Genomic DNA, 9,090 nt, shown 5'->3' with positions numbered 1-9,090 from the left:
CAACTAGCACACGTTAATGTCCACCACAGAACAAAAGCCTCAGCGAAAATGGGGCTGGAGGAGCGGAAGTAACAACTTGGTCCTCCCCCACAGCTCCCCGCTCCAGTGGGCCCCTTGAGTCTGGGCTGGCTTTGCGCAGCCGCACTTCTTCAGACTCCGGAACCTTTGCGCGTCGTTTCAACGGTTTCCAGTCGGCAGTGAAAGCGCACTTCCGGCCCTGACGGAAGTTGTTGCTCAGTCGTTTCCGAGGCGTTGTGAGGTAGAGGAGCCTTCCAAATGGATCGCAGCCGCAGCCAAAGCCGCAGCCGCAGCCGCAGTCGCAGCGGCAGCCGCTCCCGCTCCCGCTCCCCTCAGGGGGGTGAGTCTGGAAGCAATTTGGAGGGTCTGGGGCTCGGTAAGAGGCGATTCCTATCCCCCCGTATTTTCTGTGCGAGGGCCGCGGAGATGCAGGCCCTTTACGCCTGAGGAGGCGAGCGGCGTGTGGGTGGGTGTGGATGGGCAACGAACACCTCCGCCCTCCGGTTCCAAAGCAGGCTTTTTTCTTTTTTCCCCTTCTAAACTGAAGCTTCGTTCTTTATCAGCCTCCAGTCGTAACTTTTTAAAAACGTTGTGACTGGGTAATTTAGAATCCGACCACGGTCCCTTCATTTAATTTCTAGGGTGACCATGTGCAGCCATCCGGCCTTTCCGAGTCCTCATTCCCGGAATTAGACGTTGGGGGTAACGTTACCGAGCTTTAAAAACCGATGTGAGCAGTAATGGCACCTTCCACAGCGCTCAGCACGTGATACCGCCTGTAACTTGAGTGCTCAATGTTCGGTTTTTCCAGCTTATTATAATAGGGAAATGTGTATTTTTGAAAAATATGTTTTTGTTGATTTTATTTTTTAATTTTTTACATTGATTTGAGAAAGTAAGGGAGAGGGAGAAGCACCTGCTGGCTGCCTCCTGCACACCCTCTCCTATCTCCTAATGGGAATCGACTCTTTATTCCAAACTGGGAGTGAACCAGCAAACCTTTGGTGCATGGGATGACGCTGAACCAACCGAGCCCCGCGGCCAGCTCTATTTTTATGGATTTTCGAGAGAGAGGAAAGGAGAGGGTGAGAGAAAAAGCAATTGGTTGCCTCCTGCATGGGCCCCCTACTTGGGATGGAGCCCACAACCTGGGCATGTGCCCCAACCTGGAATTGGGCCAGTGACCTCTTGATGCGTGGGATGCGCTCAACCAACTGAGCCAAACCGGCCAGGGCATGATCTTTTTAAAAAAATATTTTTATTGATTTTTTTTTTTAGAAAGGCAGGAAGACAGAGGCAGAGGAAAACATTGACTTAAAAAAGCCCCGCAGACTTGGTGTGCACCATAGGAAGCCCAACCAACTGAGCCACACCGGCCAGGGTTGGAAATAAATATTTAGAATTTTCCATCCAGAAAAGTCACCCCCTAAGGTCTCCTGATCCCCAGCCCCATAAGTGAGGCAGAGCCGTGTACTCTGACTTAGACCCTCGGTTCTGCCCCTGGGTGGTTTTTACCACCTTCAACTTGTCAAGACGTGATTTTCTTAAAAGTTAAATGAGGCCAAAACCGGTTTGGCTCAGTGGATAGAGCGTCGGCTTGCGGACTGAAAGGTCCCAGGTTCGATTCCGGTCAAGGGCATGTACCTGGGTTGCGGGCACCTCCCCAGTGGGGGATGTGCAGGAGGCAGCTGATCGATGTTTCTCTCTCATCGATGTTTCTAACTCTCTATCTCTCTCCCTTCCTCTCTGTAAAAAATCAATAAAATATATTTAAAAAAAAAAAAAAAAAAGTTAAATGAGGCCGGCATCCAGATATAGCTATTGAGCATCCCAGTCAGAATAAAGATGTGCCCAATCAGGATTAAGAAGTGCTGTTTAATTGTAGGATACACACCAGATTTCCTTAATTTAGTACAAAGAAATCTAAAAATGTCAATTTTTTTATATTGAGTACTTTTTGAAATGGTAATAGTTTTGAAATTATATATTTAGTCAAATAACATTCTATTAAAATTAATTTCACCTGCTTTTACTTTTTAATGTGAATACTAGAAATGGCTTGCATTATATTCCTATGAGACAGCCCAGCTCTAAATATTTGAGGTAAATTTTGGCTCTGCAATTTTTGTTCCTTGTGTTAGAACATAAGCGGTCCCCGTCCACTTCACCGGAGAAGGAGAAAGAACCCAGTCGCCAGGAAAGGTCTCCGTCCGGGGAGAGAGAGCTGAGAAGGAGCCGCTCTGGGTCCCCGCCCGGAAGACGCTCCAGGTAAGTGCGGAACGTGGGCGGCGCTTTACCACGAGCCCCAGAGAAACTAGTTGTAGCCCTTTACTTTGTTTCTATCACTTATAAGGCCATTTACAATGCCATGAAATGGGGGGACTTAAGCCCATCTTATTCTCAACCTAACATTTCCCTGGGTGAGTGGGGTTAATAAGTCTCTACTCCTAGAGTTGCCTTTAGGAGTAAATGAGAAATAATGCCAGAAAAGCACTTAACATGATGCTTGGCAAAAATAAGAAATAAGTGTTTGTTTTGTTTTTATTGACTTTTTGGTGATAAAGATTTATTCAAGTATGTAATAAAAAATGTGAGATCTTGGAAGTACCTTAGAATGAACTTGTGATTTCCTAATAAGCATCCATTGCTGTTTAAGTCAACGTTTTGTGTTTATGTGCAGTTGTTAGAAACTGTTTAGTTACGTTTTTCTGCCTTGCAGAACATTTTTTAGCCCTAGCTATACTGAGCAAGACTGTGTTTTTGCTAACAGTTGGGGTAGGCAGAACCTCCTAGCTTATTCTTCTATAGGAAATGGGCTCGTGGTTCTCGGCAGCCTGGCTCTTGTTCAGCCTTTACCTTTCAGGCACTCATGCATATCTGTGCTGATTGACACAGTGACCAGGTATGTGTGTGTTTCTGACATGTTTACTTATTAAATATTAGATCCCCAAGACGACATAGATCCACATCTCCTTCTCCTTCTCGACTGAAAGAAAGAAGAGATGAGGAAAAGAAAGAAACAAAGAGCAAAGAACGTCAGATAACTGGTAATGTTATTAGAAAATAACAGTAGGAAGAGTGCAGCCTTGTTTAGATAACTTCAGGCATGATAGCATTATAAAAGTATAATTTTTGACCATGATAACATTATAAAAGTATTAAGTTGTTTATAGTGTTTATTGCATACTAGAGGACCGGTGCATGGAAATTCATGCACTGGAGGGGGGTCCCTCAGCCCGGCCTGCCCCCTCTCACAGTCCGGGAACCCTCGGGGGCAGGAGGTGACCCAGCGATCAGGGGAAAGTGATGCCCCATCACACCTCTGCTGCTGCTACTGCCAGCAGCGCAAGCCTCTGCCAACCCTGGTTACCTGGACCTCGGGCCGGCCCTGAGGGGCTTGGGGGCTGAAGGGACTGGAGGACTCCAGAGGCAGGCACATGGCTAGGCCAGACCCGCCTGGGGGCGGGCTCTGCCTTACTGTGGACCTGCTGCCCCAGTGGGGCTGAGGGGACTCAGCACCACCATCTTAGAGGGCAGGGCAGTCAATTAGCATCTTCCCTCCTTATTGGCTGTGGGTGCCGCCATCTTTGCGACAGTGTGAGGGTCAATTAGCATGGTTTGAGATTTTGTTTTAATTGTACCTTAGTGAGTTCCTGGTTATCTATGGTGCTCCTGATGTGGGAAGGACATGTGAGCATATTTTATTTTGGAAGTACCTTCGAAACAAGTGTCATGTCTGATATGAAAGGGGTCCTGCCTAAAGGCTTCAACATGTCCTTTTAAGCAGTTTCTTCTGTTGGAAGGTGGAGAGCTTATTCCTTCCTTGCACCTCAAGTTACATTCTGCCCAAATTGAAGAGAAATTTTTTTTGTTAGACTCAAGTCTTTACCTGATTGTTTTGGGGTTTTTTTTTCAAATATATTTTTTACAGAGAGGAAGGGAGAGGGATAGAGAGTTAGAAACATCGATGAGAGAGAAACATCAATCAGCTGCCTCCTGCACACCTCCTACTGGGGATGTGCCCGCAACCAAGGTACATGCCCTTGACCGGAATCGAACCTGGGACCCTTCAGTTCGCAGACCGACGCTCTATCCACTGAGCCAAACTGGTTAGGGCTACCTGATTGTTTTATATGTCTTCTGCTGGTAACATGGAATGACTATTAATCTAGTGCCACCATTCCCTTAATATATAAAATGATAGAGTTTTAAAAATTACCTCTTATTTTTGCAGAGGAAGATTTAGAGGGCAAAACAGAAGAAGAAATAGAAATGATGAAGGTAATGGGATTTTCCGCCTTTGACTCAACAAAAGTAAGTAAAACTCAAGCCAGTTAAGCATTCTGATTTGAATTAATCCATTATGACTGTCCCATTTTTCCATATTCTTTTCCTATTGCCTGTATAATTGATACAAGTTTATTCAGTTAAAAGACAGTAACTGTCTGTGTGAAGCGGTTTGAGGGTACAGAGAAGGAAGCAGTGAGGTGCCATTGAATCCAGGGAGTGTTTGCCTGGGATAGGGTCGAGTTAGATCTTAAAGGGCCAATAGAAAGAAGAGAGGAAGATCATTTTAAGTAGAAGGAGGAGTTCATGAAAATGCCCTGTAGACATGAAGTAGCATAGTGTATTGTGGGAATTTCAAATTCAGTGGCTGTTAAAAAGATGCTGATGGGCCACTGACTACAGTGAGGCTGGAAATAGAGGTAGGAAGCAAATCATAGCGGACTTTTGCTGCCCTTTGTCATGCTAAGGAATATAGAGTTGATACTTTGGATGGTAAGAGATAGCAAAGACCCAAAACCACACAAGAGTGATAGGATTATATGTGTGTTTTAGACAGATGACCTAGGGCAGCCTTGGAGCACAGATGGGAGGCATTTGATTGGAGGCAGGGAGAACTGCTGAGTCATGCAGGTGAAAGATGATGAAGACATGAACTGAGAGGAAGATCCGGAATATTGAGAAGCATTTAGGAGCCAGAGTTGGAAGTGGTGGGAGTGAGCAATCAGTGATGACTGAGGTGACAGGCTGAAAGACTGGGTGGCAGGGTTAACCAAGAAAGGAAATTGGGAAGAGGAAGTGCTGGGAAACAAGAAAACTCAGCTGCCGGGTAGAGATGACATTGGGTAGCTGCACACTTATCTCTTAGCTCAGAGAGAAGTGATTTGGCAGTGAATGCTATAATACTGGAAAGAATAAGGGAAAGGGGGAGGGGAAGGGGAGGGATTGTGCACGGGGAGCTGAAGTCAGGGATTATAGGGAGGGGGAGGGGAGAGGGTAGAGGAATAGGGAGACGGGGTAAAGAGAAATAGGGGAAAGAAGAGTTGGAGAGGGGAAACGGATGGGAGGAGGGGGGTTGAGGGAGCTAGTAAGGATAGACAGAAGGAAGTATATGTGGAGAGAGACTATATTTTTTAAACTTTCTTTTATATCTGTTTAATTCCATAAATGGAAATTGAGAATACTGAGAAAAATAGTGAGTTGTGAAACTAGGGTAATTTCACATGCTTTTGGAGTTTCTAACTGATGTGATCGTGTAGGGCTCACATATTTGTGTGTTTTGTGTGTGTGTTTTATTTTTTTATTATTTTTTATTAATCCTGACACAAGGATATTTTTTTCCATTGACTTTTTGAGAGAGTGGAAGGGTGAGGAGAGGCCCCCACCAGGGCCAGTGATCAAGCATGCAACCTAGGTTTGTTTGGAATCAAACCCAGGACCTTTCAGTCCAGTCTGATATTCTGTCCACGGAGCCAAACAGGGCATGTGTGTGTTTTAAATGACAGTGTATAAACTAAGAGGAGTACTGAGGCATGACTCTTTTGAAGTGAAAAATTTAAGGCCTGCCGGAGTGGCTCAGTGGGCATCATCCTCTGCACTTAACGGTTGCTGGTTCGATTGTGGTCAGGACACAAGCAGGGTTACAGGCTCCTTTCTGACGTGCAGAAAGCAGCCGATCGGTGTCCTGCTGGAGCATTAATGTTTCTATCTTCTTCCTTCCTCACTCTCTAAAAATAGACTATTCTTGTAAAAAATACATTAACTATGAATATTGTTTTGAATATTATTTGTTTACATGTGACTATAAAAAAGTGAACAGAGTTGTAATACTTGGGAGCTCATGGGATATCATCAGGATCTGAAAATTCTTTCTCTAATTGGGCTACCTCATTCTTAGATGCATCTTGCCATGTAAGTCTGTCTATAGGATCCAGTTCTTTTGATCAAGGCATTTAATGTATCCTTCCTGTTTTTATCATTTGTTTATTGCTTTTTCTCCAGGGAAAAAGGTTGGTTGGCTGTGTAAATGCCTATGCCGTAAATATATCTCAGAAATACAGGTACGCATAATCCCCATTTCTGTGTTTGAACCAATGTATAAATTATGTCCTTTGGAAAGAATTTGTTATAGGATAATTGTGTTTGTAAGAAATGTAGCAATTTTCCATACAGTCCCTTGTTTTAATCTTCCTTGCTTATGATCTGGATTTTAATTTCCAATTTATAGGTAAACTAATAGCTATTATAGACAAGGGTAGTTAGCTTCAATGGTTTAGAACTGTAGAGATACAGTGGGGCCTTGACTTACGAGTTTAATTCGGAAGAGACCGAGCTCATTAAGGAGCTCGTTAACTCAAATTACTCTATCAACTCAATGCAAAAAATCGGCGGAGAGACAGCTGGTATCTCAAAAAACTCGTTAGTCGGGACACTCGTAAGTCAAGGCCCCACTGTAGTTCTTTCTTCAAAACGTGAGTTTTAAAAAGTCTTTAGAGTTTATTTTTATTATAATTAAATATTTTTCTTTTAAATCTTTTTTTTACTGACTTTAGAGAGAGAGAAGAGGAGAAGAGAAGAGAGAGAGAGAGAGAAGCACGAGAGAGAAATGATAGGCGGTATCGTTCACGCACCCCGACCAGGGACCGATACCGCGGCTCAAGCATGCGCTACGACCGGGACTCATACCGGAGACACCACAGTTCACGGGACTACGCTCATTCAGCTGAGCCACACCGGCCAAGGCTAAAATTATAGATTTAAAATAGATCTCTCCTGAATTACTCACCTAGATTGATTATGTAAGGATTTTAACTGTAAATACATTCTTCTGTTAAGTGGAAACATTTTATTAATACCACAGGACAGACCAATTCATACTTATAATCTTACTGAATTCCTAATGAATTAGAAAGTCAGGAAGACATCTTCAAACATTGCCTTTCTCTGTACTTTATCCCTGATGAAAGACTAACATTCCAATTAATTTAGAATATGAATAGTGTGATTTGATAATGCTGGTGAGTTAAGGAACTAGAATCATCATTGACATTCCTTTGTAAAGTTACCTTCAAATAAAGTGTTATGGAGAAAACCAGTATGCAATCCGATTTACTTGGCAAGTACCTGTTTTGAGCTCTGCTCTATTTCCTTAAACTAAGTGTTTAGTGTTACCTAAAATAAATATAGTTTTGAATTGATTTTTTTAAAGTCTGTGGAATCTTCCCAAATAATTATGAAAGCATATTTTTATACTTCTGTTTGGATCTTACAGTAAGTAGTCTAAAATACTTTTGCTTATTTTGAAAGTGAAGTAATATCATCTTACTGTACATTAAATAATCTTGAATACTTCTTACCCTATCCTTTGCCATCTTAAAGGCGATTCAGGTGTAATCTCTAAAGCATGTGATTATTATTTGTATTTTTTGAAAAGCGAGAGACATTGATTTGTTGTTCCACTTATACATTAATTGATTAATTCTTGTATGTGCCCTGACTAGGGATCAAATCCTCAACCTTGGCATATAGGGACGATGCTCTAACCAACTGAGCTACCTGACCAGGGCCATGATTATTTTTTCATAAGAGGAGTCCAGAATTTTTTAAAAAAAATAAACATTGAATTTTTTTCTTCTTGTCATAGGCAGGACATGAATTGCAAAGGTGGATTCAACAGACCTTTGGATTTCATTGCGTGAGAATTGAAATGTTGAAGAATGGTTGTTTTTTCCTTCATCTTGATCAGAAGAGTGGATTTTGTTTTGTTTTTTGTATTTCGTATGCATCAAAACAGTCCTTCTTTGTAAAGTAAGAAAATTTTACCTATGATGTGTGCAGTTCGCTTGCCTTGCCTCAAAAGAAGAAATGTTAAATACTTCATTTTTTTCTTTTAGGAAGTATCATTTGGGGCAATCATCAACCCCCCTTTTTTTTTTCTTTTTTCTTTTTTTTGTCTTTATTCCTGTGGAAGCTGTATATGTTTTCTTCTTGGGTGCTTGATAGGACTTCTTAAAACACGTAAAAGTAATTTGGATGTAAGCTTCTCAAATAAAGCGATATTTCTACCCTCTTGTATTTTATAATACCATCTTGTATTACTACATGAAAGTATCACCCTATAAATTTCCTTTTTTCATACATAGATTTAGATGTCATGATTCTTAGTTAAAAAATTAGAAGAATGAAAAAGCATAACTGAATTTGTGTATCTTAGTTTTTTCCCTCAATATCATTTATTTACCCCCATTTTATTTTTAAAATATATTTTTATTGATTTCAGAGAGGAAGGGAGAAGGAAAGAGAGATAGAAACATCAGTGATCAGAGAGAATCATTGTTGGGCTGGCTCCTGCACGCCCTGACCAGGAATTGAACCGTGATCTCCTGATTCACAGGTCAACGCTCAACCACTGAGCCATGCCGGCAGGGCTTTCCCCCCATTTTAAAAGCAATACATGCTTATTATTTTAAAAAAAGAAAGAAAGAAACAACAGAAGAAACCAAACGGTAAAGGAAAAGCCAAAATCACCTGTAAAACCTACCCCCAGAAACACTCTGTTAATATTTTGGTATATATCTTTCCAGGATCTAATGGGTGTATATTTCTTACTTCCAACCATGAGATCAGAATGCAGTTTTCTTTTGTGAATCCTGTGCTGTGAATATCTTTTTAATATTCTTACATATTCTTTGGAAACTTAGCTTTTAGGAGGTACTTGGTTGTACCATAATATATTATTAACTAATTATTTACTTGGTGAACATTCGCTTCCCTCCCATGATTTGCTAT

The 9,090-nt window shown here is 41.7% G+C and overlaps 1 protein-coding gene across 2 annotated transcripts; it reads left to right on the top strand.

Annotated features, from left to right (window-relative positions):
- Positions 1-205: 205 nt before the first annotated feature.
- LOC308526069 (uncharacterized protein) lies at positions 206-8,376 on the top strand. Of its 2 annotated transcripts, XM_081101038.1 has the most exons (7): positions 206-394; positions 2,160-2,286; positions 2,962-3,065; positions 4,253-4,332; positions 6,304-6,362; positions 6,855-7,100; positions 7,946-8,376. In XM_081101038.1, the coding sequence occupies exons 1-6, from the start codon at positions 277-279 to the stop codon at positions 7,054-7,056; spliced, it is 690 nt and encodes a 229-aa protein (XP_080957164.1). In that variant the 5' UTR covers positions 206-276; the 3' UTR covers positions 7,057-7,100; positions 7,946-8,376. The 2 variants fall into 2 exon arrangements, with proteins under 2 accessions (XP_080957164.1, XP_080957165.1); XM_081101039.1 differs by lacking the exon at positions 6,855-7,100 and having other exon boundaries at positions 217-394.
- Positions 8,377-9,090: the final 714 nt, after the last annotated feature.

The sequence above is a fragment of the Myotis nattereri genome, assembly GCF_964212035.1.
Source record: "Myotis nattereri genome assembly, chromosome: 10".
In the NCBI taxonomy this organism is placed as follows: Eukaryota; Metazoa; Chordata; class Mammalia; order Chiroptera; family Vespertilionidae; genus Myotis; species Myotis nattereri.
The sequence above is the reverse complement of the archived record's forward strand: the minus strand, read 5'-3'. Positions and strand labels throughout refer to the sequence as shown.

Excerpts from the sequence above, each read along its gene's own strand:
- LOC308526069 (XM_081101038.1), top strand. The coding sequence starts at position 277 with ATGGATCGCAGCCGCAGCCAAAGCCGCAGCCGCAGCCGCAGTCGCAGC. Across the intron at positions 2,287-2,961 it reads CCGCCCGGAAGACGCTCCAG|ATCCCCAAGACGACATAGAT; the intron begins GTAAGTGCGGAA and ends ATTAAATATTAG. Across the intron at positions 3,066-4,252 it reads CAAAGAACGTCAGATAACTG|AGGAAGATTTAGAGGGCAAA; the intron begins GTAATGTTATTA and ends TTATTTTTGCAG.